Source organism: Podarcis gaigeae (genome assembly GCF_964106915.1).
Source record: "Podarcis gaigeae genome assembly, chromosome: Z".
Lineage (NCBI taxonomy): Eukaryota > Metazoa > Chordata > Lepidosauria > Squamata > Lacertidae > Podarcis > Podarcis gaigeae.
This window is the reverse complement of record NC_139691.1, coordinates 19029112-19057106: the sequence shown is the minus strand read 5'-3', so window position 1 is coordinate 19057106 and position 27995 is coordinate 19029112. Positions and strand designations below refer to the sequence as shown.

The 27995-nt window shown below is 45.6% G+C and overlaps 1 protein-coding gene across 5 annotated transcripts; it reads right to left on the bottom strand.

Annotated features, from left to right (window-relative positions):
- Nucleotides 1–265: 265 nt before the first annotated feature.
- Nucleotides 266–27836, bottom strand: CCDC187 (coiled-coil domain containing 187). 5 transcript variants are annotated; one of them, XM_083722068.1, is made up of 14 exons: nucleotides 27578–27834; nucleotides 24510–24978; nucleotides 22783–22863; nucleotides 22462–22631; nucleotides 20332–21833; nucleotides 19279–19934; nucleotides 18310–18380; nucleotides 17625–18190; nucleotides 16197–16290; nucleotides 13143–13240; nucleotides 10597–10748; nucleotides 7024–7199; nucleotides 4150–4316; nucleotides 266–3357 (listed from the first exon to the last, which is right to left on the bottom strand). In XM_083722068.1, the coding sequence occupies exons 5-14, from the start codon at nucleotides 20516–20518 to the stop codon at nucleotides 1898–1900; spliced, it is 3627 nt and encodes a 1208-aa protein (XP_083578194.1). In that variant the 5' UTR covers nucleotides 20519–21833; nucleotides 22462–22631; nucleotides 22783–22863; nucleotides 24510–24978; nucleotides 27578–27834; the 3' UTR covers nucleotides 266–1897. The 5 variants fall into 5 exon arrangements, with proteins under 5 accessions (XP_083578194.1, XP_083578191.1, XP_083578190.1 ...); XM_083722065.1 differs by lacking the exon at nucleotides 22462–22631 and having other exon boundaries at nucleotides 20332–20463; nucleotides 24510–25202; nucleotides 27578–27836; XM_083722064.1 differs by lacking the exon at nucleotides 22462–22631 and having other exon boundaries at nucleotides 20332–20463; nucleotides 27578–27836.
- Nucleotides 27837–27995: the final 159 nt, after the last annotated feature.

The following is a 27995-nucleotide window of genomic DNA, read 5'->3' as shown; positions in this document are numbered from 1 at the left end:
AGATTAGTAATGTATTAGTCTTGTAACATTGCTCTACAATGCTTAAAATGTTAACAAGTTTGATGTGATTAATATGTTAAAAACATAATAATAAAAATGAAACGTCTGGAGGGCACCAGGTTGAAAAAGGCTGTAGTAGCACATACAAAAGTCTAGATTGGCCATGTGTGTGTGTGCAGTATACAATAAAACAGGACATACAAGCACATGGTATAAAAAGAGCAATCTTAGGTTTTTGTAAATAATTCACCGTCCCATTTAGCTGTTTTTTTAATCTAACACTTTATTTATTTCTAAACCGCTAAATTACCAAACATATCAAAGCAGTTTAAAACCTAAAAAAAGTTAAAAACTATATGATAAAAGATTTTAAAATTAATAACCATTTTAAAGAGAGAGAAAATCTGACAATGGAATGAACTTCCTCAGAAGGTGGATAGGACTCCCATTTGTTGGAGGTTTTAAAGCAGAGGTCGGGTGGCCATCTGTCATGGATGCTTTAGTTGAGATTTCTGCATTGCAGGGGGTTGAACTAGATGACCCTCAGGGCTCTTCCAACTCTCTGAGTCTATTATGATGTGAAGCACCACACCACACATTTAAACACACATTTAAAATCCATGACTTCCTCCAAAGAATCATGGGAACTGTAGTTTCCCCCCTCACAGAGCTACAATTTCACACGTCCCCAGGAAGTGGGATTGATTGACAGTGGAATGGACTCCCTCAGAAGGTGATGGACTCTTCTTTGTTGAAGCTTTTTAAGTAGAGGTTGGATGGCCACTTGTCAGAGATTCTTTAGCTGGGATTGCAATATTGCAGGGAGTTGGACTAGGTGACCATTGGGCTCTCTTCCAACCCTACAATTCTATAATTATTAAGCCACTCTGAGAATACTGTAGCTCTGTGAAGGAAATAGGGGCCTCCCAACAATTCTCAGCACCCTTAAACTACAGTTCCCAGGATTCCTTGAGGGAATCCTGACTCAAATGGCTGGTGTGGAACCCTTTTTCATTTCAAGTTTTAACCAAGAGACTTCTCTGCTTCCATGTGAGCCGCTGCTTCTTTTAAAAACTGTTCTCAGTGCAGGAAACCACTTTGTGGTCCCTGAACAGAATTTAAATGAACCCAAAGCATTTCAAGGGATGGAGAACAGGACGCCGTTTATACCTCATAGAGGCCCTTGTTTTCAGGAAGGATTGCTGCGTGTGTCAGTGTCTGAAAAAGATGGATGGTGGGCAAATGAAATGCAGAGTTTAACGGAGAAATAATCATTTCCTATGAAAGCTAATGACTCCTCTGGAGGCCGCTACTAAGATTTATTGACCCAAGAGGTTAATATTGATCAAAGGCACGGCAAAGAAAATATTAGACCTTGAAAGAAGGAGAATCACGAGACGGAGGCCTCGCTGGTAACGATATATCTGGCTGTCAGCCTGGAGAGTGCTGGGCACATAATGGTAAAGGGAGTTTAATATGTCTCCCGTGTTCCGCAAGCCCCATTTTGACTCTCCAATCCGTTATTTTATAGCTAACTCCTTCCCTGGCTCAGCTTCCTGATTAATCTGTTCTAAAGGGCCGCTCTCCAATTGCACCACTTGCTCGAGATGGGTCCTTTATATCCTCTTCGTTAATTTTTTAAAACTATAAATCGCCCCCCTAAAATGCCACCCTGGCTTTTGATTATGTCATTCCTAAAAAGAAAAAGAAAAACATATGGGTCAAACTTTTCCCCACACCAACAAAGCACTTGAAAATTGCTAAGGGTCTTGATGGACCACTTAATGATATTTTCCCCCTGCCCACCTTAGCAACTGTAGATGCTGTACGATTCTTTAGCTGTGACTCCTGTATTTCAGGAATCAGATCAGGTGGCCCTTTGGGATCCCTTCCAACTCTACAGTTCTATGATTCTATGAACCTCCTCTGGCCTACACACTTCAGATGAGGACAGGGCATTTGTTTCCATGGAGGTATTCCATGTAGGGAACAGAAGTTGCTCTGGTGGAGACTCAGGGGGTGCGGGAAGATCCTCGCCTTGGGAGGAAAAGGAGACATCTTGTTCGGTCAGAGATGGCATATCATTGCTTCCATATGTCAGAAAATCGTCAACAGGTGATAACAGATCTTCCTTCATTTGAGACAGAAGCTCATCGCTGAAAGTCCCTTCGTCGCTTTGCAAAAGGCAGCTCTTAACTTGGGGTTCCTCCACAGGTTTAGGGGAACTAGAACCAGGCACTGCCACCCCAGAGTCCTTTTTGCTTTGACTATGTATTGCATTTTGATTTCCTTCTGATGCCAGATCTGTGGGTTCAGGGGAATGCAAATAGGTGCTATCTTCTTCATCACCCAGAGATACTCCAGTGATCTGTGCAGTAGCACCTTCACACGGCCTGCTGTTGCTGGAGCAACTTTCATCACCTGAATTTTCTGTATAACTATTGGTGCTCTCCAAAACGGACTGGGATTTGGAGGAACCAAGTGAATCCTGGAGCTGGTCAGTGATAGGATTCACACTTTTCAAAGACGCTTTAGGTGCTTCTCTTACAGGCTCGTGTTGGCTTTTCAATTTGGATGTGTTTTGATCTTCACCATCCGCTTCAGCTTTGATGAGGGTTGATAAAGGGTCCTGACCCTCAGGATGCTGAAAGGCACAGCTAGGTGAGGAAGTGCTCTTCTCTTCCCTAGCCCATATATGAAACAACATCTTGCCTTTGCTGTTTGCATGAGGCCACTGGTCTGAAACTCTGGAAGAGTTTGCCTCTTCTCTAGTCTCTGGTGTCTGGGCTTGAAAGAGAAGGGATCTTGGCCCTCCACTGTTTGATAATACCACAGAATCAGATTCGCTCTCTGGCCTGCCTTCTGGGGCCTTTTCCTGGCTGCACATAGGTGGCATGCCATCTTGATTTGAATGGGCACTCCAAGAAGCAGCTCGGAAGTGGTGTCTGCTGCCAGATGACAGCAACTCTCCATCCACACCAGTTTCTGCCTGTGACACAGCAGCGATTGTAGGAATCCTGTTGCCACTACAACTGTCAGGGGGCTGTTCCTGGAAGGCAAATTCCTCTGGCAGGCTCACATCCGTGTCTTGAGAGGAATCTTCCTTTTCAGAATCAGAGGCAGAAAGGGAGCTTCTGGAGATATTGACTAGAACAGCACGGGCCTTTAGAAATTCAGAACGAGACCTGGGACTCTCCAGCATTTGAGAAAAGCCAAATGATTTGGCAGAGGATGTTGCAGAAGACAAACTCCCTGGACTCCTGTCGGAGGCGGAACTACAAGGATTGTTATCTTCTTTGGGATTCTCTGTCAGGCAAACGTTCTCCATGCAGTGCTCTTCCTCATTTTCCACATGACCTGGAAGGAAACAGAAGACAGGCAGTTCTTACTTGCTAGCTGATTTTATTTTATTTTTTTGAAAATTATTTTGTCACAAGTAACAATGCAAATGTTTGAGAGGTGCAGAAGAAAAATCAGCATGCCTGTTTGACATTACCTGGTCCACAACTTACGGATGCAGAGTGGAGAAATGTTATTGCACAGAGAGAGAGAAACGATACTGCAAATATAAGGTCATGGTTTTGCGGAAGCACAACCAAGTGGTCAGTAATACACCTGGAACACAACCAAATCCAGATAAAATAGGAAAAATTATGGCCAACCGGATGTCCCAATGGGACAACTGCAGGCAGGCTCTAAGCACAAGAACCCTCTGCCTCTACTGTGGCTTCAAGCAATAGGTATCCAAAGGCATTGATGCCTCCAACAGTGGAGGAAGAGCATAGCCATTATGACAAGTAACCATCTATACTCTTCTCCTCCATGAATTTGTCCAATTCTCTTTAAGCTATGCACGTTGGTAGCCATCACTACCTCTTGTGCAAGCAAATTCAATAGTTTAACTATGAAGGACTTTCTTTTATCCATCCTGAATCTTCCAACACTCTCCATTGGAGTTCTCATATTATGAGAAAGCGAGAAAAAGTTTCCTCCATCCACTTTCTCCATGCTGTGCATCGTTTTATAAACTTCTATCGTGTCACCTCTTGCTCATCTTTTCTCCAAAGTAAAAAGTCCCAAATGCTGTAAACTTTCCCCATCACAAACACATTCTGCAATGTGCCCCACAAGCACCTTTTCTATCCTTACCTGTGATCTCCAAGCCACCAGGCTCTAGGATGGGACCTGCAGATCCTTCCCTGGAAGAATTAAGATGCTCAGCCTCTTGGCACCCCAGCTGTGGCTTCCAACCAGGGGATGCTGCTGCCATCACTTGATCCCTGTGTGATGACATTTTCCCACACTTAGTGCCAAGGCTGCATACAGAGAGAGGGTGACAAATCAATTGTGGTGTTATGGAATCTTAGAAGTGTAGACTAGATCATCTAGTCCAAACCCATACAATGTGGGAATCCTAGCTACTACCAGTCCTGTGCCCAGTTATCACAGCTAACAACCATTGAGAGGCCTCTATATGCCAGTATTTGGTTACTGTAATTTGTTCCATGTGGGGTTTCCCTCGATCCAGAGGCTGCAGTCAGTGCAGAATTCTGGCCTTATCAAGGAATGAGGATTTGTCAGCACCTGTGCTCAGAGAACTGGACTAGTTATTGATCTGCTACTGGGCCAAGTTCAAGAGGTCCCCATTACTGACAATAAGTGTTGGAAATGTAAGGAAACTGAGGGAACATTCTTTCACCTCTGGTGGACGTGCCCAAAGGTTAAGGCTTTCTGGGAAATGATCTATAATGAACTAAAAAAGGTATTTAAGTATACCTTTCTTAAGAAACCAGAGGCCTTTCTCTTGGGCATTGTCGGCCAGATGGTGTTAAAGAAGGATAGAACCTTCTTTATGTATGCAACAACAGCAGCAAGAATACTTATCGCAAAGTATTGGAAGACACAAGATTTGCCCACCCTGGAAGAATGGCAGATGCAATTGATAGACTACATGGAACTGGCAGAAATGACTGGCAGAATCCGAGACACGGGAGAAGAACAAATGGAAGAGGATTGGAAGAAATTTAAAGACTATCTGGAAAAACATTGCAAACTATTTGAATGTTAAAGTGATGCAGGATATAAAGATAGTGCGGCATTAGTGACATAGTTGAAAGGTATATGCAAAGATGTTTTATGAGTAATAAGTAAAGAAATATAGCAAAATTAATCAATGTTAAAATGATGGGGGATTAGAAGATAAGTGGTTAGTAGCGGTAATGGTTAATTTAAAAGAAAATAAGCAATATTAAAATTAGTCAAAATAGAGGAAGGATTTGCTGAAAATAAACTAGAAATTGGAATACAGAAAGGGGAGGTGTGAGGAAGTCGGGAAAGTAAGCTACAAGAAATTAAGATTTGAATTTATATATTTCTTTTTGTTGTTTATGTTTTATACTGTTTTTTGTCTGTTATTGTGTTGTTTTGTTTTGTTATGATAAAATTTGTTGAAACTTTAATAAAAATTCTTTAAAAAAAAACCAAGGGGTCCCCATTAGCCCTTAACAACTAGGGACCAGTTTACCAACAAAATCCCCTTACCCCACATGTGCCCACTCAACTGCTTTGATCGGTGGAATTGGCACTTCCACAGGTGGCCCATAATCCCTGTTCTGCGTTTGCAATAACATGAAACTTTTAGTGCAGCAGCAGCTACACTTTGGAACTCCCTGCCTATTGATATCAGGCGGGCACCTTCCCTGTATTCTTTTCAATGCCTGCTCAAAACATTCTTGTTTAAACAAGCCTACCCGGATACTTAGAAAGTGGGTGTGAATTTTCACTTGTTTTAATATTTTAACTACTTGTATTTTTAAAGTATTTTACTTTTTCCTTGGTTTTCTCGTTTCATCTTTGTCAGCTGCTTTGAGGGTTCCCCTCCCACACACCATCAAGTGGTGTATAAATCTCATGAAATAAACGAGACATGAAATAAATGAGTTACGGAAACGGAATAAGGCGTCCAAACACTTCCAAGGACAGTGTGTTTGCACTGGAGCTCGGTTAGCCATCTCACCCCATTCCTCGCCCCATCAACAAGAAGCAAAAGTGAAGGCAGCCATACTTTCGACAGGCCCAGCTGACCTATAATCAATAGTGACGTGACTTATAGATCAGCTCCATGCAAAGATTTATTGGAGAGCCTTTCCATTAACAAAACATGCAGCCTTCTGCTGGCTCCCAATGCTTGGTTTATGGGAACTGACAGTACATGAAGGGTTTGCGGGGGTAGGATTTGTGGTGGGCTTGTGGAGCAGAGAGGGTGGGCAACGCCTGCAGCCTCTCCACTGGAACATCGTAAAGCGCCCTTAGCACTTGCTCAGTGTCACACAGGCAGGCCCTCCTGACTTGACCTGTTCTGGGGAGACAGTGAGAGGCAGAGCCCGAAAATGGAGAAATGGACAGCCCTTGCACGGGATCAGACCAACAGTCCATCTCTCCTGGCATAAGAACATAAGAAGAGCCTGCTGGATCAGGCCAGTGGCCCATCTAGGAGGGGAAAACCATGCATGACACCCTGAGCTCCTGGGGAAGCGGCTAGAACATGGGTAGGCAAACTAAGGCCCGGGGGCCGGATCCGGCCCAATCATCTTCTAAATCTGGCCCGCGGACGGTCTGGGAATCAGCATGTTTTTACATGAGTAGAATGTGTCCTTTTATTTAAAATGCACCTCTGGGTTATTTGTGGGGCCTGCCTGGTGTTTTTGCATGAGCAGAATGTGTGCTTTTATTTAAAATGCATCTCTGGGTTATTTGTGGGGCATAGGAATTTGTTCTCCCCCCCCCAAAAAAAATATATAGTCTGGCCCCCCACAAGGTCTGAGGGACAGTGGACTGGCCCCCTGCTGAAAAAGTTTACTGACTCCTGGGCTAGATCTATAACAAATAAATAAAAATAAGTAAATAAGTAGCACATAACAATGGGGAGGTTTTAACCTAAGTCCTTGTCCACTTGACAGTTCAGACCAGTGGCCACTTTTAAGCAAAAAAAAAAAAAGGAGGGTTTGTCTTTTCATTCCTTACGTGTTGTAAGCCTCATCCTGGAGTCGTCGTTGGCTGCTTCTGCCTCCTGAACTTCCTGAAGATGCTGCACTGAAGGATCCTGGACCAGAGGTCTCCGTCTTGCCCCCTTCCTCCTCCTCCTCCTCCTCCTTCCCCAGCACAAGAGCTCTTTCAAAACAGGCTGGTTCTCCAGCATCCTGAAATGGGAAGGGAGAGAATTTATTTTGAGGGAATAAGGCTGAAGTTCCTGCATTGCTAGGGGTTGTGCTGAGACTACCCTTCCTTGTGGGTCCCTTCAACCTCTCCAATTCTATGAACTTGGAAGATTGTGACTTCTCCTTCGTTGGAGGCTTTTAAACAGAAGTTGGATGGCCATATAATCCTCGTTCTGCATTTGCAATAATTTAATCTTTTAGTGTGGCAATCTTTGGAACTCCTTGCCTGTTGATACCCACTAAAAACATTTTGTTTTGACAAGCCAGTGTTTAGAAAACTGATGTGAGTTTCAATCCGTTTATTACTATTTTAACTTTTTTAAAGTCTCAAATTATTGTCATTCATTTTTTTGTAAACGGCCTTGTTATTTTTGTTTTGTTTTACGATTAAGTGATGTATGAAATGAATAAATAAATAAATGTGAAATTAGCATCCTGCAAACAGCAGGAAGGGAGAATCCCCGATAGGTCCCTAACATTAGCTAGGTACAGAGGTTCTGTCTTTAAAGCAGTATATTTATGCTCATTTTTCACTGTATTCATGACCATTTGAAAAAAGGGTGCACAGTTTTTCCAGTGATTAGATTGGAATAATGTTGGTAATATTGTGGGTGCTAGTCAAAAAGTGGTCTCTACTCCACAGCTGGTGTTTCCCTGGTCAACCTGCATAAGGTAAGTATCAATGCATTATCTTTTTAGCATCAGGTGAATATCTTTTTATTTTGTATTTTCTGGGACCTGTTTAGTCATTTTAATCTTTGCTGCCTGTTTTTAATTTTAGATACTGGTTTTTCATTTCATTTTTATTTTTCCAAATCAAATAACAGTGTGGTGTGAAGGTTTAGAGTGTTGGGTTATGACCTGAGAGACTAGGGTTCGAATCCCCACTCAGCTATAATAATAATAATAATAATAATAATAATAATAATAATAATAATAATAATTATTATTATTATTATTATTATTATTATTATTTATATGTATCCTGCCCTCCCTGGCTGAGGCTGGGCTCAGAGTGGCTAACATCATGAAAACAACACAAAAAGCATAAAAACAGATACATCTTAAAATTAAAAATACATCTTAAAATTAATTCAGACAAGTTAAAATCCAGGCAGGTGGCAGTTATCAGGGTGGAATTGAGAGTGGTTAATAATTGCCAAGACCAACTGTTTCTACTGATCATACAAGGACCTGTGAGCAGGTTGGGGGCCTCCTTCAGGCTTGTTTTATACAAAGGAAAGTAAGTCTAACTGAATCCTGCCCAAAGGCTTGGCTATGAAGCTCACTGGGCGACCTTGTGCCAGTCACCGTCTCAGCCTAACCTACCTCACAGGGATGCTGTGAGGATGAAATGGGGAGGAGGAAGAGAACAATGTACTTGAGAACAAGGAGAACAAGGACTTGAGGTCCTTGGACAATGAAGGTGGTATATAAATGCAATAAATAAAGAAGAACTCAGGGCCATCTAATGAAGCTGAGTGTTGGAAGATTCAGGACAGATAAAAGAAAGACACTATGGAACTCGCTGCCACAGGAGGCAGTAAGGTGGGTGGCTTAAAAAGAGGACTGGACAAATTCATAGAGGAGGAGAAGGCTAATGATAGTTACTTGCCACAGTGGCTATGCTCTTCCTGCACTGTTGGAGGCAGAAATGGTTGAAGCTGCAGCAGGGAGAGAGGGGTTTTGTGCTCTGATCCTGCTTGCAACTGTTCAGCCACTGTGAGAACAGGATGCTGGACTAAATGCATCATTAGCCTGATCCAGCAGGGCTTTTCTGATGCTCTTATGGAACCTCCAGATGCAGAGGCAGACTATCTGGATTACTAAATCCTATGAGACACTTAGCCACTGAAAGAACAGGATGCTAGGCTTGGTAGCTCATGGGCCTGATCCAGCAGGCTCTTCTTATGTACTTATGTTCTTAACTTCCATCTCAGGGCCCTCCTGTAAAAAAACCCCACAAGGATCTTCTCCTGCCCAGAGGCCAGAGGGGGGTCCTCTCTGCCTGCCTGAGCAGCTGCCGCCAGCACTGCGCTGTCCACCTCTCCTCCTGCAGGAGCTCATTCTGCTGCTGCAAGAGGAACTGCCTCTCCTGGTGGGAAGACCTGGAGAAGTTCTGCAGGTGCTGGATTTCTGCCTGAAGAGAACCAGAGGAACAGAGGGAATAAGGCTGCCTCCCCTTTGACCTAAGAAGAGCCTGTTGGGTCACAACAGTGGCCCGCCTAATCCAGCATCCTGTTCTCACAGCGAATGAATACCCCTAAGAACTTGGGAATCGAGATAGAGTGCTCCTGGGCCTGGAGGTTCCATAAGATGACCCTTGGGTGCCCCGTCCAACTCTACAATTCTATGATGATGATGATGATGATGATGATGATGATGGTAATAATAATAATAATAATAATAATAATAATAATAATAATAATATCTTATTTATATCCCGCCCTCCCCAGCTGAAGCCGGGCTAAGAGCGTCTAACAGCAGTAAAAGTAATACAGTATTCTAAAATCAATTCATTCTAAAATCAATTCAAAATCAAATTAATGGCAACCATTGGGCTAGAGTTCTACGTTGTTGTTTAGTTGTTTAGTCGTGTCCGACTCTTCATGACCCCATGGACCAGAGCACACCAGGCGCTCCTGTCTTCCACTGCCCCCCTCAGTTTGGTCAAACTCATGCTGGTAGCTTCGAGAGCACTGTCCGACCATCTCGTCCTCTGTCGTCCCCTTCTCCTTGTGCCTTCCATCTTTCCCAACATCAGGGTCTTTTCCAGGGAGTCTTCTCTTCTCATGAGGTGGCCAAAGTATTGGAGCCTCAGCTTCAGCATCTGTCCTTCCAGTGAGCACTCAGGGCTGATTTCCTTAAGAATGGATAGGTTTGATCTTCTTGCAGTCCATGGGACTCTCAAGAGTCTCCTCCAGCACCCTAATTCAAAAGCATCAATTCTTCGGCAATCAGCCTTCTTTATGGTCCAGCTCTCACTTCCATAGATCACTACTGGGAAATCCTCATATAATTCTATGAGGATTACCAAAGGAGGGGGTCAGGCTGTGCCTTGGCCAAAGGCCTGGTGGAACAGCTCTGTCTTGCAGGCCCTGCGGAAAGATGTCAAGTCCCGCAGGGCCCTAGTTTCTTGTGACAGAGTATTCCACCAGATCGGGGCCACAGCAGAAAAAGCCCTGGCTCTGGTTGAGGCCAGCCTAACCTCCCTGTGGCCCAGGACCTCCAAGATGTTTTTGTTTGAAGACCGTAAGGTCCTCCGTGGGACATACCAGGAGAGGTAATGTAGAATATCAGCAGCCCTGAAGGGGACCCCTTTTCATAACCCCTGAATTATATATGGCTTGGAAATTAGCAGGAAGTACAAGCCCCATACCTGGCTTGTGGGATCCGTTGTCTCACTCATTTCGCCAGATTCTTTTGCAGGGATGGTTCTGCCAAGGAGCTGGTTGGTGGGAGGGGACCTTGGGCCAGAGACCTGGTGCCCCTGTGGGGGAAAGCTGCCAGCAGATGCCTTAGGCTGGAGCCCTAAAGAAAGAACATACGAGCATCAGAAGAGTCTTCTAGATCAGGCCGAAGGTGGCCCATCTAGTCCAGCCCCCTGTTCTCAAGCAGGACCCGAGTGCAAGAGCACCCTCCCTTCCTGTGGCGTCCAGTAATTGGCATTCAGAAGCACTGCTGCCTCCAGTCATGGAAACAGAGAATAGTCACGGTGGCTAGTAGCCCTCAATATCCCCTTTAAAAACCACCCATCACTGCCTCCTGTGGGATAGAGTTCCACAGTTTAACTATGTGCTGTGGGAAGAAGGGCTTTCTTTAGAATCTACCCAATAATATTTGTGTTTGGCAGTCATCAGGTGGTGGCTTTTCTCGTCCTGTTCTGACATTTGCCTACGCAATGCCCTCCTCTCCTTTACGCACGTGATCCTGAGTGTTTTAGAGCACAGAGAGTCTCGCATTAACTGTCTGAAGTGTCACACACCCTATTTAACTCTCAGGAGGAGCAGTTTGCATCTCAAGGTATTATTCAAAAACCACTCTCCAGCCCCAGTCTGCTAAATTGCTTCTCGCTGACACCCTTGCAGCGTTTAAGCAGAATCCAACAAAATTCCTAATTAAGATAAGCAATGGAGGGAGAGAAGATTAGGTGTTGTTGTTTTTTCTTATTTTAGGCTGGACAGCAGTCTGTTCCGTCAATGGCAAATTCTCTGCCCTGTTTTAAAAATAGTGTCAGCAATAATCACTTAACCCAAATTCATGAGGCTGCACTTTTAAAAACATCGCAAAACAAGCTGCCTTATATCTATCACCACTGGCCCATCTAGCTCAGCATTACCTGCACTGACTGGCAGCAGTACCTCTGCGGGTATTCCCAGCCCTACCTGGAGGAACCGCAGGGGACTGAATCTGAGACCTTCTGCACGCAGCGGCCTTCTGCAGCAGAGCAATGCCCCATACCCTACAAATAAAGATTATAGTCCTTGTGGTTCTGGGGAAAGGGCTGAAGATGATGGAACTGAACCTGCAAATCAGGTGTATTGTCATGGAGTTGCAGCTGCAGCAGGACTCTGCTCCAGGGATGGGAGGCTATTGCTCTCTGTTTGGGATAAGTTTAAACCAGGGGTGGTTTAAACCAGGGGTAGGCAACCTAAGGCCCGAGGGCCGGATGCAGCCCAATCGCCTTCTCAAACCGGCCCGCAAATGGTCCGGGAATCAGCGTGCTTCTACATGAGTAGAATGTGTCCTGTTATTTAAAATGCATATCTGGGTTATTTGTGGAGCCTGCCTGATGTTTTTACATGAGTAGAATGTGTGCTTTTATTTAAAATGCATTTCTAGGTTATTTGTGGGCCATAGGAATTAGTTCATTTCCCCCCAAAAAATATAGTCTGGCCCACCACATGGTCTGAGGGACGGTGAACCAGCCCACGGCTGAAAAAGGTTGCTGACCCCTGGTTTAAACCTTGCCAAAGGCACTGCAGTATTTTATAATCACCTTGTGCTTAACTAGTAAGAGAACACCGCTCTCTGGTGGCATAAAAAAGACAGTGGAGCCCCTCCAGGGGGACATATATTACTGTATAACTTGCATTAGTGGAGAACAGTAGTTTAAGAGGCACCTAATGAGTTCAGATATTGGAACTTTGGAACTCCCGGTCTCTTGATATCAAACAGGTGCCTACATTGCACTCATTTTGGTGGCTACTAATAACATTCCTGTTTAGACAAGCCTGTCCGGATGCTTAGAAGGTTTAAACTATGGTTGCAATTTTTTTTATTGATAATTTGTTTTATCTCTTTGTATACCTCTTTGAGCTTTTGATTTGTTTTACAATCAAGCAGTATATACATTTTATGAAATAAATATAAAAATAGAAAATATATGCTGTCTTAATTAATTAATATTTTACTTCTCCTTTTTGCTGTATGAGTTTGATAAGCAGCAGGTTTCACATTAAAAAGTGATTCCTGCATTGCAGGGGGTTGGACTAGATGACCATTGGGATCCCTTCCAACTCTACAATTCTATGATCTAAGTGCCTTTACAAATTGTCTACGGGCAATAATAATAATATTTTTTTTTTATTCTAAGGTCCGGCACACAAAGAAAGGTCTCAGGTGATGATTGCAGGATCCAGGCCAGTTCATATGGGAAGAGAGGGTCCTGAAGGGATTGGGGTTTGATGTAGGTCAAAAGCAGCACTTTGAATTGGGCCTGGAATCTAATTGGTAGGCAGCACAGTTTCTGAACTGTCTTCAAGGGCAGCCCCCCCCCACCCTAGGCCAGGCAGCAGTCTAGCCTAGAAGTCACCAGAGCATAGACACCAGAAATTAGCTGTGACTGCAGGTTGGTGGAAGGTACTCCATGTCACCGAAGAAGGGAGGGAGAGAAGAAAAGGTTTGGGAAGAGCATCTCCTCACCCTGAATCTTCCCATGATAGGGCTTCTCCCTGGGGTCTTCCATTCTGAAATTCTGGTGGGGGGCAATGCAGGTTTCCATCAAGGGGCTGGTTTGTGGCCTGATATGAACAGAAAGGGAGAAACATAAGCTGCATTTATTTATTTGCTGAATCATACTGATTAAAAACAAAGACCCTTTGGCAGTCAACATAAAATTCCTATGAAAAATCACAATAATAAAAACAAGCTTTGGAAACTAGGGGATGTAAGCAATCAATCAAGTGGTGCATACATTTTATTAATTAATATGAAATCAATATATCAATCAGGTTCCTCTCCAATAACTGAACAGAGGATTTGTTTCTAGTACAAGAGAGAACAAGACAGCTGCTCATCCAGAAAGCAAGGGAAAGTAATTACTTTCTGACTTTAGCATGCCACACACAGTCAGCATAGAAACATAGAATTGCAGAGTTGGAAGGGACTCCCAAGGCTCATCTAGTCCAACCCCCCTGCAATGCAGGAATCTCAACTAAAGCATATCAGACAGGTCCTCTGCTTAAAAATCTCCAGTAGAGGATGGCCCACCGCATTATGAGGTTTTCATATGATGATAATAATAATAATAATAATAATAATAATAATTTTCATTTGTTGTAGGTGGCCCCAGAAGGCTTCCGAGAAGACAATGTGGTCCTCAAGTTGAATAAAGTTCCCCCCTGGCCATCCCTGTACAGAAGACGGAAGAGCATCTGACATTCCTGGCAGAGATACCAAGGCCAAGTCTTGAAAGCCGCAGGGAACCTCTTCAAAGATTTGACTACCAAGCTGAGCTAAAAATATTAGATGGAAATGTGTGGGAAAAGCTAATAATAATAATAATAATAATAATAATAATAATAGACATTTTATGGAGCTCCAAGGGAAGGGACAGAACAGCAGCAGATAGAAGGGAAATGTTTCTATATCATCCACAATTAACTAGTAAGAGAACTTAAAAGGAGGATAAGAAGGAGCTCTCCCACTGAGCTATGACCCCCTAAAATAAAGTAAGACTCTATTTCTCATTTTTGCTGAATTAAACAGGGAACACAGGAAGGCACCAGCCCTACCTAGAGATGCCTTTGGGGACTGAATCCGGGATCTCCTGCACCTGGGGTACTCTGCCACTGCAAACCCCCCTTTGTTGATGGTAAAGGAGCAGGGTGCCATGGCCTCCCGCTCTCACCCTCCAGCACCCAAAGAGAACACCTTAATACCTCTAATCTCTCATCCCACAAAGGATGTGGAGTTCAGAAGAGACAAAGTAATCACACTGATCGGGGGAAAGAAAACCCAGCTCAGCCTTTTCTGTCTGGTTTCTGTACGTTGTCTCCCAAGCCAGGTCAGCCGCAGCTGAGGATCTCTTCCTCCATCTGGACAGGAAGGAGTTTCCTCGGCCTGAAGACACCCAGCTGTTGCTGTCATAGAGACCCGCCCCTTTTTTGTGGTGGGAGAAGGAATAATAATCCAACCCCCTGCAATGCAGGAATCACAGTAGAGAGACCAGGAAATTCACAGTTGTGCCAACACAGCTCAACTGAAAGAAATGGAAACTGTAAGGATTGACCACAGGATCTATCCCAACCTCCTCTTCTCATGCAGCTGCCCAAAGGGAAGTCCCTGAGCAGCTATGGGGATCCTTTGGTGCACCCAACTGGCATGGCTTTTGCATGGGCTGGCAGTGCCACCCTGTGGTCAACCTGTAGAACTGCTCTTCTTTCTTTATTGCATTTATAGCCCACCTTTTTCTCCAGTGAGTTCAAGGGAGGTGGTGATTAGTCCCCTTCGCTTCATGGAGTCCCCACAACAACCCTGTGAGGTAGGTTAGGCTGAGAGTGAGTGACTTGTCCAAGTGAGCTTCATGGCTATGTGGGGATTTGAACCCTGCTCTCTCCCAGGGTCCTAGTCCTCATTGAATCCCCAGGGTGGGTTAGGCTGAGAGGCAGTGATTGCTCCCAAGGATAAACAGTGAGCTTCATGGCTGAGTGGGGAATTGAATCCTGCTCTCCCAGATCCGACACTCTAACCACTACACAACACTGCTCCTCTTCTCTGGGTTCATATTAAAACACACACACAAGCAGGCACCACACAAAGCCGAGCTTTCCAAACTGTGTGTTGCGACACATGTGTCAGCTGCACTGTGTAGTTGTGTCATGCAAACACTCCCCAAGCTCCCCGGAAAGGGGTTAGTTTAACTTCTAGCACGCTAGTAAAATGGATTACTGTATCGTGAAATGATGCATGTGTTAAAAGTGTGTCACCAACATGAAAGGTTTGGAAAGCACTGCCATAAAGGAACTGTTCATGAACAGAAAGTCACTGTGCTTCCCAAAATCCTTGAACTACCATTTGCAGAAGCTGAAAGCCGCAAAGAGGCTCTCTGGGAAACTGGAGCACCCAAAATCCCTTTTTAAGATATTTGCAATTTGCAAGGAGAGTTTAGAACATAGCAGCATAAAGAGAGCCCTGCTGGATCAGGCCAATGGCCCATCTAGCCCAGCATCCTGTCCTCACCGTGGCCCCCAAGCACATGCCCCCAATGGGAAACCCACAAGCAAGAACTGAACGCAAGAACTCATCCCTCCTGTGGTTTCCAGCAACTGGCTTTCAGAAGCATTGCTGCCTCCATCTGTAGCCTCAGAACACAGCCATCGTGCCTAGTAATCATTTTAAAGCCGTTCATGTTGGTGGCCATAACTGCCTCCTGCAGCAGTGACTTCCATAGTTTAACTCTGTGCTGCATGCAGATTAGACCAATTCATGGAGGAGGAGAGGGCTCTGGATGGCTACTAGCCACAATGGCTCTGCTCTGCTTCCACGGTCAGAGGTAGTACCAGTTGCTGGAATTCACAGGAAAGGAGAGGGCTCTTGTGATTGGGTTCTGCTTGCAGGTTTCCAGCAGGCTCCTGGCTGGCCACCCTGGGGACAGGATGCTGGACTGGCCATTGGCTTGATCATGCAGGCTTTTATTGCATTCTGATGGGGCACTACAGCAGCAGTGAAGGTCCATGAGGGTCAGGAGGTGCTTACCTTCGGGTGAGGAACTGCAGATGTGGTGTGGCAGGTGAGGCACCTGGCATCTCAGGGGAGGGTCCTCTTTGAGGTCCCCTACTTGCAAGAAAACCTTTAGAAGAAAAGGAAGGAGTATGTATGGACGGCTTTGAGTCCTGAGACCCAAGCTCAGTTTTTTCACAATGAGGATGATGTCTAGGTGTCAAATGGGTTTTAATGGGTAAGAATCGTAGAGTTGGACGGGATCCAGAGGATCACCCAGTCTAACTTCCTGCAATGCAGGAATGTGCAGCTGTCCCATGTGGGGATCAAACCCACAACCTAGGCATTATCAGACCCACACTCTACCCAACTGGGCCACCTTCAAAGAGGTTATATTAGTTTCAATTTATCCCTTCAGGAACCCATGAGTGTGGGTTAAAAAGAGTTTTAAAATCCCATCCTTGGCAGCAAAATTAGAAGTATAGGAATTAGGCTGCAAAGCCTCTTCTTGAGCAAGTCCAGTAACAAAGTAAGCTGGCTTCCACCTTTCCTGCCCCTCTAAGCAAAGAAATCAGACAACAGACTATGATTACTAACTCAATAGTCTTGCATTGGTCTTCAGCTACAGCAGCAGTACAAACAATGCAAGCAAAATACTTATACAGCGGTACCTTGGGTTACAGACACTTCAAGTTACAGACTCTGCTAACCCAGAAATAGTACCTTGGGTTAAGAACTTTGCTTCAGGATGAGAACAGAAATTGCACGGCAGCAGCAGCGGGAGGCCCCATTAGCTAAAGTGGTGCTTCAGGTTAAGAACAGTTTCAGGTTAAGAACAGACCTCCAGAACAAATTAAATTCTAAACCCGAGGTACCACTGTATTTACAGTCAAAACAGTTTCGGGCTTGTGCCTAGGAATGAAGCAAGCAGTGGCGTAGCGTGGGTTGTCAGCACCCGGGGCAAGGCAAGTAATGTGCGCCCTCTAACCCATGGATTTGCGCCCCCTAACCCGTGGATTTGCACCCCCTAACCCTAACCCCACAGGTGTTGCGCCCGGTGCGGCCGGCCCCCCCTGCACCCCCCACGCTACACCACTGGAAGCAAGCATAGAGCATGTCTGGTTGAGGAGAGAGTAAATGAAAGAAACAGGAATTTATATACAGTGGTACCTCTGGATGCGAATGGGATCCATTCCAGAGCGTAACCCACGACTGTGCATCTGCGCATGCGTGGGTCGCGATTCGCTGCTTCTGCGCATGTGTGCGATGTCATTTTGAGCGTCTGCGCATGCACGAGCGGCAAAACCCAGAAGTAACGTGTTCTGTTACTTCCGAGTCGCCACAGAGTGCAACCCGAAATACTTAACCTGAAGCTACTTCAACCCAAGGTATGACTGTATTGAGTGCTGGGATAGCTCAGTTGGTAGAGCAGGGACCAGCAACCCAGGAAACGTCTCAGCTCACCTTTCCACCTTTCCTTGATGTTTTTTGCACTGGCTGCATGTTGCTCCTCCGCCTCAGAGGAAAGATCCCACTGCGGTCCCTCACCATGAACTCTGGCAATGGACAAGAAGGCCCAGATCCTCTCCATGGCAGCCTGGGTTGCTGCTGCTCCTTCTGGAAGGAGAGAGTTCTCCTGAGCATGCAGTGATGGACTACGGAAATAGTTGGGGTCCCAAAAGGTATTTTCACATGCTGCAGGTGGAGCCTCAGGCTTTGAGGTGGCAGAAGGTCCCTCTGACAGAGATGGGGATCGCGTTGGCCACCCTTGGTCCCCTGAAGATTCAAGTGGCCTGTTTCTGGCCCTCAGCCTTTTGGTCTCATTTTCTAGCCGTTCACTGAGGCTCCTGGCAAGAAGGCCAATGGCTCTGACTTTCTCTTGTTTGCTTCTGTGGGGAGAAAGTCTGGACATTTCCGATGGGGCAACATCCAGGTCCCTCAGCCTTAGAGGGCTGTGACTAACACTAGTGCGAAACAAATCTGAGCTTCCGGTCACTTCTGCTATCTTGGACGCCTCTGGGCACTCCTCCCTGACAAGACAAAAGAACCAGAAAGGAAGGAAAACATTGTTCAAAAACCCCAAAATAGCACTGGTTGCTTCAATCCTATCCCACTCCTCAGCACCTGGGAGCGATGGCAACCATCTTACCTGGGAAACCCCACCTCACCCCTCAGAAGAGCACGTGATGTTTGGCGGACCCAATGAGAGACTTCCGGTTCCTGAAATGGAAAAGAGCATCCACTTTGTAAAAATGCTGGAATTATTTTATAGAGCAAGCTTTTCCCAACCTGGTGCCCTCCAGTTGGAATCTCATTTCCTGTCATTGGTTCAGGTCCTCTCTTCCAGAGCAGCAGAAAACAAGCTTGCTCCATTTTCCATGGGACAGCCCTTTAGATATTTGAAGATGGCTATCATATCTCCTCTGGGTCTCCCTTTCTTCAGCCTACCCAGCTCTCTCAGCCATTCCTCTTAAGGCTTGGTTTCCTTTATCAACTTGATCACCCTCCTCTGTCCACATTCCCATTTGTTAATATTCTTCTTAAATTGCAGCACCCAGAACTGGACCGAGAACCCCAAGTGGGGTCTGACCAAGGCAGAATAGAGCAGTACTATGACTTCCTTTGATCTGAACACCATACTTCTGTTGATGCAGCCAAAAATAGCATAGAGGGGTTTTTTTTGCTGCTGCATCACACTGTAGACACAGGTTAAGCTTGTGGTCTACTGAGATCCATAGATCCTTTTCATAAGTCCTACTGGCAAACCAGGTGTTCCCCCATCTTATATTTGAGCAGCTAGCTATTCCTGCCTACATTTGTCCCTCTTGAAATTCATTTTGTTAGTTTGGGCCCAGTTATCCAATCTGTTAACAACATCTTGAATCCCAATTCTGTCTTCTCTGGCATTAGCTAGCTCTTCCAGTTTGGTGTCATCTGCAAATTTGATGAGCATCCCCTCAATTCCTTCATCGAAGTCATTTATAAAGACATGGAGGAACACTGGGACCAGGACAGAACCCTGCTGCATTACCCTTTTTTGCTGCTCTCTCTTGGACTTTTGAATTACAGCTCACCAACCACTCTTTCCACCAATGAAACACACATCTTATATCCTTACCGGGCTCCGGTGATGCTTGGCATACTTTGTTGACGTGCTTCCTCGGTTGAACTTCCCGCCCACTTCCTCCTCTGTGTAAGTCTTTCTCCTCCTGCTTCTGCTGAAGGCTTCCTTCTGCTTCCTCTCCACCTCTTTTAGCCTCCTCTTCCTTGCCTCCTGTGCCTCCCGTAAAGCTCGCTTTTCTTCCCGGGCCATCTTTCTCCTTTCTGCCATCTTCTGCACCATAAATTCCCGTACCTCATCAATATTGTAGGGGATCCTCTTCCTCTCTCCATCCAACCTGGGCTGGTTCTCCATTCGGGAGGTCTCCTTCACCCTCCCCTTGCGGATGGCTGAGAGTATTCTGGGGCACATCCACCCAGTGTCTGCAGATGCACTGTGGACCTTGGGGGAATCCTTGGTTTCCATCCCATCGGAGCAACCTGCTTTACCCTTGCTTCCAGTTTGCCTTTGCAGATTTCCTGCCTCCCTTTCTAGATCTGGATATTCCTGGTTCCTGCAGCCTTGGCAGATTTTGTTCAATCCTGCAGCACCATCTGCTTCTCCAGCTTCTGCTGTTCCTCTCTCCATGGCATGATCTTTGCGGTGCGTGCCACCTCTCCTTCCTAAAGAGCTTTGTTCTACCTGGGACATGGTCAACAAACCTTTTTCCGATTCTGTGGAAAGCATAAGAACATCAGAAGAGCCTGTTGGATCAGGCCAATGGTCCATGTAGTCCAGTAACCTGTCCTCACAGTGGCCAAATACCCTTAAGAACCTGGGAATCAAGACAGACTGCCTCTGGAGCTGTCAGTTCCATAAGAATCAGTCCAAAGGGGGCCTATCCAGTTCAGCATCCTGCCCTCACCATGGCCAATAAGATGTCCACAAACAGGACCCACTTTCCCTTTCTCTGGTTTCCAGGAACTGGGTTTATTTTGTTAAACCACCAGTTAACGAGGCAGCAATGCAACAAACCATGCTTGTTTCAGTGGAGATCTATTTTCACACTTATTTTTAAAGCTTTGCTCTCCAGAAATGGGAGTGGGGAGGAAATGTCAAAAGAGGACATACCTGGGGTGGCCTTTGCTGCCATCCATAGAGAGCTGCTGTTCCCTGGCCTTGGGTATTTCTGGGGTTGGCCCAGGATCCTCCTGGCCAGCTTCTGGCCTTCCCTCCAGGCAGAAGGACCAAATAAATGGGCTCCTAGATTAAACACATCAGGAAAAGGAGGAGTGAGAAATTCTCCAGACAGCTGCATTTGTACCTGCAAAAACTCTGGAACTCCCTCCTTATTGACATCGGGCAAGCAGCTTCACTGTAATCTTTTCAGCACCAGCTAAGAACGGTTTTCTTTAGACAAGCCTGTCCAGGTGTTTAGAAAGCTGAGTTAGAATCTATTTTTCACACTATTATTAACTCTTCAGATGTACTAATTTATCATTGTTACAGATCGTTTTATTATTTATCTCTTTTTTTTGTAAATCACTTGGAGGGTTTTTTCTATGATCAAGCAGGGTTGTGAACAACATAAGAATAGCCTGCTGGATCAGGCCAGTAGCCCATCTAGTCTGGTCTCCTGTCCTCACAGTGGCCAACCAAATGCATCTTGGGAAACCTGCAAGGAGGATTCAAGCACAAGAGCTCTCTCCCCTCCCGTGGTTTCCAGAAGCAACTGGTATTCAGAAGCATTGACCATAGAGGCAGAGTAGAGCCATCCTGGCTAGTAGCCATTGATAGCCCTCTTCTCCATGAATTCTGTTCCTTGCTTAAAGCTCTCCTTCACTGGAGGTTTTAAGTGGATGGTGGACGGCCATCTGTCAGGGATTCTTCGGCTGTGATTCCTGCATTGCAGAGGGCTGAATTAGATGACCCTTGGGTGTCCCTTCCAACTCTACAATTCTAGGATTCTTTGTGCACCTACCTGAGCCTCCTTTCCCGCTCCTCCTTCCCATGAATAGATGAATATTTTACAGCCAGTGTGGCTTAATTTTTCATTAACTGCTTCAAATCACTAAGTGCTAAGCGCTTTGCCTCTGACCTCTGACCTCCCATCCATCTCACCACTGACAAACGATGAAAGGGACCTTCCTGGGGACTGAGGCTGACAGTTCCCTAGATGAATGTGGGTGGTGGCGGCCCTCCCTGTGAGGGAGGCACACTAGACATTTTTCAGGCCACTCGTTAAAACAAAGCAGGAGGGAGGAGGAAATTATTGTCTATTTCATACATTTTAAACAGGGTTCAGCGAGCAAAAAGCCCCCTCCGCTGATGGAGCAGGAACAGGGGATAAGTTTACAAAGTTATGCCTGGCACAGGGGAAAAAAAATAGATAGAGAAAAGTTTTCTTTCCTGTCTCATAACACCAGAACTTGTAAGCATCCAATGAAGCAGAAAGTTGGCAGGTCCAGGATGGATAAACGAAAGTCGTTCTTAGTTAAACTGATGGGCCACCAACTTCAATGGCTTAAAAATAGGACTGGAAAAATTAACGGAGCAGGAAAGGTTTATCAATAGCTAATCTTCATGAGAAAGCCAGTGTGGAAGATGGAGTGGTTAGAGTGTTGGTTGGGAAACTAGGATTGTTGTTGTTTAGTCATTTAGTCATGTCCGACTCTTCGTGACCCCATGGTCCAGAGCAGGCCAGGCACTCCTGTCTTCCACTGCCTCCCGCAGTTTGGTCAAACTCATGCTGGTAGCTTCAAGAACACTATCCAACCATCTTGTCCTCTGCTGTCCCCTTCTCCTTGTGCCCTCCATCTTTCTTGGGCTACATGATCACTGCAGATAGTGTCAGCAGCCACGAAATTAAAAGACGCCTGCTTCTTGGGAGAAAAGCAATGACAAACCTAGACAGCATCTTAAAAAGCAGAGACATCACCTTGCCAACAAAGGTCCGCATAGTTAAGGCCATGGTTTTCCCAGTAGTGATGTATGGAAGTGAAAGCTGGACCATAAAGAAGGCTGATCGCCGAATAATTGGTGCTTTTGAATTATGGTGCTGGAGGAGACTCTTAAGAGTCCCATGAACTGTAAGAAGATCAAACCTATCCATTCTTAAGGAAATCAGCCCTGAGTGCTCACTGGAAGGACAGATCCTGAAGCTGAGGCTCCAGTACTTTGGCCACCTCATGAGAAGAGAAGACTCCTTGGAAAAGACCCTGATGTTGGGAAAGATGGAGGGCACAAGAAGAAGAGGATGACAGAGGATGAGAAGGGTTCAAATCCTTCCACTTGCACATGAAGCTCACTGTGTGGCCTTGGAACAGTCACTTTGCCTCTCAGCCTAACCACCTTGCAGGGTTGTTGTTGTGGGGATTAAATGAGGGGGGACATGCTTGGGTTGGGAAATAACTGCGGAATACCAGTTAATCCTGAAGTCCTGCAAAAGAAAAAAATGGATGGCTGGCTGCATGGATTCAAAAAGCATGAAATGCAGGAATGAATGAATGAATGAATGAATGAATGAATGAATGAATGAAGAATTGGTCCAAGCAGCACACACACAGTCCACCATAACTTTACCTCTCTCTTTCTGAGACATCTCAGGGGGAGGAATCATGTGCGATTTGCGCCTCTTCTCCTTTCTTGACGTTCCTCTGCGGCCTTCACCAGTGAGAAAAGTCACATGATACATTAAACTCAGATTTTGACAATGCATTACAAAACCACAAATAAATATATATTGGGGGCGGATTCTCCAGCAGCCAAATCCTGCTATGACTTGGACATTTCAGCACCTTCTTTCCATCAAAGAGTTCTGGGAACTCTAATTTACCTCATGTTGTCCTGCAATTGTTTACATATGATTGTGTATCATCTGACCCGTCTACTACAATTATTAAGTTTGCAGGTGACACCACCATAATGGGTTTAATAACAGGTGGAGACGAATCAGCATATAGAGGGGAGGTCCAAAAAATATCTACATGGTGCCTAGGGAACAACTTGCACCTTAATATCAGCAAGACAAAGGAGATGGTGTTGGACTTTTGGAGGAAGAGAGGAGAACTAGCCCCGCTGTACATCGGAGAGGGCTGTGTGGAGAGAGTCTCTTCCTTTAAATTCCTAAGAGTTTATCTCACTTCCTTGGAAAATCAATACAACCCAGGTGGTTAAGAAAGCCCAACAGAGACTCCATCTCCTCAGAGCATTGCGAAAGAACAATGTCAATCAAAATTTGATGATCTCCTTCTACCAGTCCACAATAGAAAGTGTCCTTTCATACTGCATCATGGTGTGGTACGCTGGTTTGACATTAACTTGTAGGAAGTGCCTACAGTAGGTGGTGAATACAGCACAAGATATTATGGGCTGTCCCGTGAATCTGCTGGATGACATCGTGGAAGAACATTGCCTCAGGAGAGTGAGTTAAATTCTCAGGGATGATTCACACCCTGGCTAGCACTTTCTTGATCTCCTGCCCTCAGGCAGAAGATATAGAAGTATGATTAGTTGTACCAACAGGGTAAAGAACAGCTTCTATCTGTGGGCTGTTAGGCTGCTGAATGAAAATATAACAACAGGGCAAATGACTTTCAAGTTTGGTGGGTGTGCGTCAGTAAACGAGGGGAAATAAGACTAAGAGAGCTGAGTGGGGGGTGCTCATGTAATCTCACTGTATACAAGTTGTACAAGTGACAATAAAGTATTTCAATTTCAATTCCCAGCAACCAGCAACAAATTACAGTGCCCAGAATTCTTTGCATGGGGAAATGTGCTTTGAATGTGCACACAGTCTTTATAGGTGAACTGGTGTAACATTAACAATAATTTTGACAAACTGGGCAAATTCCTGCACGAGACAGCTATTAGCCATGGTGGCAGAGCTCTATCAGAAGCAGTGGTCCTTTGAATACCAGTTACTTGAAGCCACAAGGAGGGAGGCTGATCATGTGCTCACATCCTGCTTGTGGGCTTCCCATAATGGGCATCTGGATGGCCATTGTGAGAACAGGAGCCTGGACTAGATGGGGCCCCTTGGCCTGATCAACCAGGGCTCTTTAGGTGCTCTTGTGAAACCTCCAGGCCAAGAGGCAACCTATCTGGATTCCTAGGTTGTTAGAGGCATTCGACCACTGTGAGAACAGGATGCTGGACTAGATGGGCCATGGACCTGATCCAGCAGGCTGTTCCTATTCTCTTAATAATAATTCTTTGCAAGGATTTCTGCATTGCAGGAGGTTGGACTATATGATCCTGGTGGTCCCTTCCAATGCTACAATTCTGTGATTCCAAAGCAACTAACTTACCTTCAGAAGCTGGATCTGGAATGCCAACGATGTGGGCAGCCGCCTTGCCAACCTTCCTCTTGAGAGTCCTTGTACCCAGAGTGGGGACACTCCCCTCTCCCAGGGCACGGACAAGACACTGCCGTTGTTGCTCCAGTATCCGCTGCTGCAACTCCTGCAGCTTCTTGTCTGGAGGGGACTTGCTTTTGAGAGCCTCCAACAACTTCTGAGCAATATGGCAATGTCCTGGGATGCTGGCTTTAGATTTGGCCAGGTGGCCCCCACCCTCCATCCCCCAGCCTTCAGCTGGGGGGACCAAGGAAGATGGATGGAGCTCCATGGACCCCCTTCCGATGGATGGATCTTGGCAGGATGACGCAAGCTGGGAGTCTCGTCGATGGGCCAGCCTCTACCCCAGAGTCACAGGATTCAAGGTCCCAATCCTGGGTGAAGGGGTGTCTTGTCCATCCCAAAGGAATCCTCCTTCAGCCTAAGGGAAAAGCCAGGAGGGTCATTGCAGAGTCCCACCCACACATTTGCAGAAAAGAGGAATCCAACAGGTGCAGCTTCCCAGGCAGGTAGGAGCAAGAAAAGGAGCTGAGGAATTCAGAGCTGGCCCTGGTGTTTGGCTGCCTGAAGGGGAGGTCAAGGTTGCTCTCTGCCCAGACTGGCAGTGGGAAGCAGAAGCTCTGAGACCCTTAGCACCATTCAAAACTTCATTAAACACAATGGGTAGAAGGGGAAAGGTTTAGTTTCTGAATTGTACTATATATTGCTTAATGTGAATTATGGATCTATGGAACCACTTAAAAGATACAGGAGTTGGATATCGGCACATAAATTGTTCCTGAGGATTGCAATAAAATTTCAGAACTGCAGCCACTAAGGTCTATTTCCAGTTTTCTTAGGGAAAACTCCTTGAAATCACTACACTGATGGTACTGCATTCCTTTGCAAATGTAAAAAAAAAATGTTTTCTTCTGTATTACCTTATTGTTGGAGGGATTGCAATAAAATTGGTACATAGAATCATAGAATTGGAAGGGAACCCAAGGGTCATCCAGTCCAGCCCCCTGCAATGTAGGTTTTCATTTATTGTGTGGGAATGTCAATTTGTGCAAAATTTTTGGAATTTAATTTTGACAGAAATTAGAACTATTACCAAAGACACTATTGTTTGCTATACAAAATCAATGTGACTGAATATTTTTGATGGTACCAATGTAGATATATTGTCTAAATAATTGGTCATATATCGTATTTTTCCGTATATAAGACTAGGTTTTTTCCTTTAAAAAGAATGTCAAAAACCAGGTGTTCGAGAAGGTAGAGCTCTATACATTATATATAATATTGTATAAGTAGAGAGTATATTTTTTACCATATATATGCTGGCATCTGCCTATCTTGGGAGACAATGGAGCACCCACCATATACTGTATATAGTATATTGTATATATACTAAGTATACATAATAAGACCCTGTGTGGTGTAGTGGTTAGAGTGTCGGGGTAGGACCTGGGAAAGACCAGGGTTCAAATCCCCAATTATCCATGAAACACACTGGGTGATAGCTTGGGCCGGTCACTCACTCTCAGCCTAGCCTCCCCACTCCCCATTTAATCCTCCCAAGGCCAAGGGAGCCTCATAGCCGAATGGGGGGATTTGAACCCTGTGCTCTCCCAGGTATGAGCTTACGATGGAAGGGTTCACAGCAATAACACCCCTGAAGGTAGCAGGCTTGGATTCAAGCAGAAATCAGGTATGGCTCTGTCTCCCAGCTGGCCAGCCTGCAGTCTCACACAACTCAACTCCAAGCTGTGGCTTTTGTCCTTCTAACTACCAGGCAGTTGGGGGAGGAGGGACCCACCCATTATTCATCTGGCACGGAGCCACTTCCTTGGTTACTTTAACTACCAATATTTAGTCCATTACCTTGCCAGGAAGCTAGCCTGGCTATTCCAGGAATTAAATCAGTACTGGATCCAGGAATTAGAAGGGGGCTCAGGCCAGGGGTGCCAATCTGAATAAAATATGGGGTGCAGATAAACCCCACATAATTGATCACATGCCACAGCAATACCCATCAACTTGGGGGAGGCTGGCCCCCTCAAATTTTTTATTGGGGGGGGGGAGCAGAAGGGACCTTGGTCCCCAGAATTGGCTCCTATGGGTCAGGCATACAGTCTAATACCCTCCCCAAATAAATAACAATATTTTGAAACAACAGAGAGGCAGAGACTCATAAATAAATAAATAAATAAATAGGGATTTCCTTGTGAGTTACCGTCCTCTCGGGACACGGGTGCCACTGTGGGTTAAACCACAGAGCCTAGGGCTTGCCGATCAGAAGGTTGGTGGTTTGAATGGGGTGAGCTCCTTTTGCTCGGTCCCTGCTCCTGCCAACCTAGCAGTTCGAAAGCACGTCAAAGTGCAAGTAGATAAATAGGTACCGCTCTGGCGGGAAGGTTTCCGTGCACGGCTCTGGTTTTCCAGAAGTGTCTTAGTCATGCTGGCCACATGACCCGGAAGCTGTACGCCGGCTCCATTGGCCAATAAAGCGAGATGAGCGCCGCAACCCCAGAGTCGGTCACGACTGGACCTAATGGTCAGGGGTCCCTTTACCTTTACCTTTTACCTGCCTCTCACCAGGACTTCCTGCTGCAGGATTTGGCTAACATTTCATGCCTGGGTCAGCAAATGCATTCAGGATCTGTCTCTCTGCAACACTATGGACTCCTGCAAGAGGCAGGGGTGGCTTGCCTATTTAGATGGCTTTTTAAAATTAATGGAGGAGCAGACTATTGATGGCTACAAACTAGGCATGATAGCTATCCTCTGCCTCCATAGTCTACAGGAGGGCAGAGGGCTCTTGTGTTCTGGTCCTGCTTGCTGGTTTCCCACAATGGGAATCTGGTTGGCCACTGTGAGAACAGGTTGCTGGGCTGGATGAGCCCCTGGCTAGATCCAGCAGGCTCGCCTTATGCTCTTAACAGTTAAAACAAATCATAGCTTCATAGAATTGTAGGGGCTCCAAGGGTCACCCTTTAAAAACCTGATAAAATAAAGGAGATTTATTTGCAGGTTACCTGTCTCTCGCTGTGACTTCCTGCTGCAGGATTCGGCTAACATTGCATGTCCTGGATCAATGAATGTGTCTCGGGATCCCTTCTTCTGCATATGTGGAGAGCATATGTGGGGCATTTCATTGCTTTTTCTCTGCTGGCAACAGGCAACACACGCCTCCGGTTTATGTTTTCCCTGACAGCAGCTGTGTGTATCAACACTTGCCTGCCTGGGCTTGCCAGTCCCTGGCACTTCCTTCTGTTGGAAGGAGAGAGGAGGAGGAGGACCTTGGCAGCATGCAGAGTCAAGCTTGCACACCTCCCTCTCTGCTGCTCTCTTGTCTCAGTTTGTTGCTCAGGGAATAGACATTCCACAAAGCTTAATGTTAAACTGTGGAACTCCCTCCAGCAGGAGGCAGTGAGAGCTACCAACCTAGATGGC

Coding starts and splice junctions, on each gene's coding strand:
- CCDC187 (XM_083722065.1), bottom strand. CDS start 24,828: ATGGAGCTCCATCCATCTTCCTTGGTCCCCCCAGCTGAAGGCTGGGGG. Junction 18,191..18,309: donor GGTGAGGTGGGGTTTCCCAG/GTAAGATGGTTG, acceptor TTGTCTTGTCAG/GGAGGAGTGCCCAGAGGCGT. Junction 16,291..17,624: donor CATCAAGGAAAGGTGGAAAG/GTGAGCTGAGAC, acceptor TTTCTTCTAAAG/GTTTTCTTGCAAGTAGGGGA.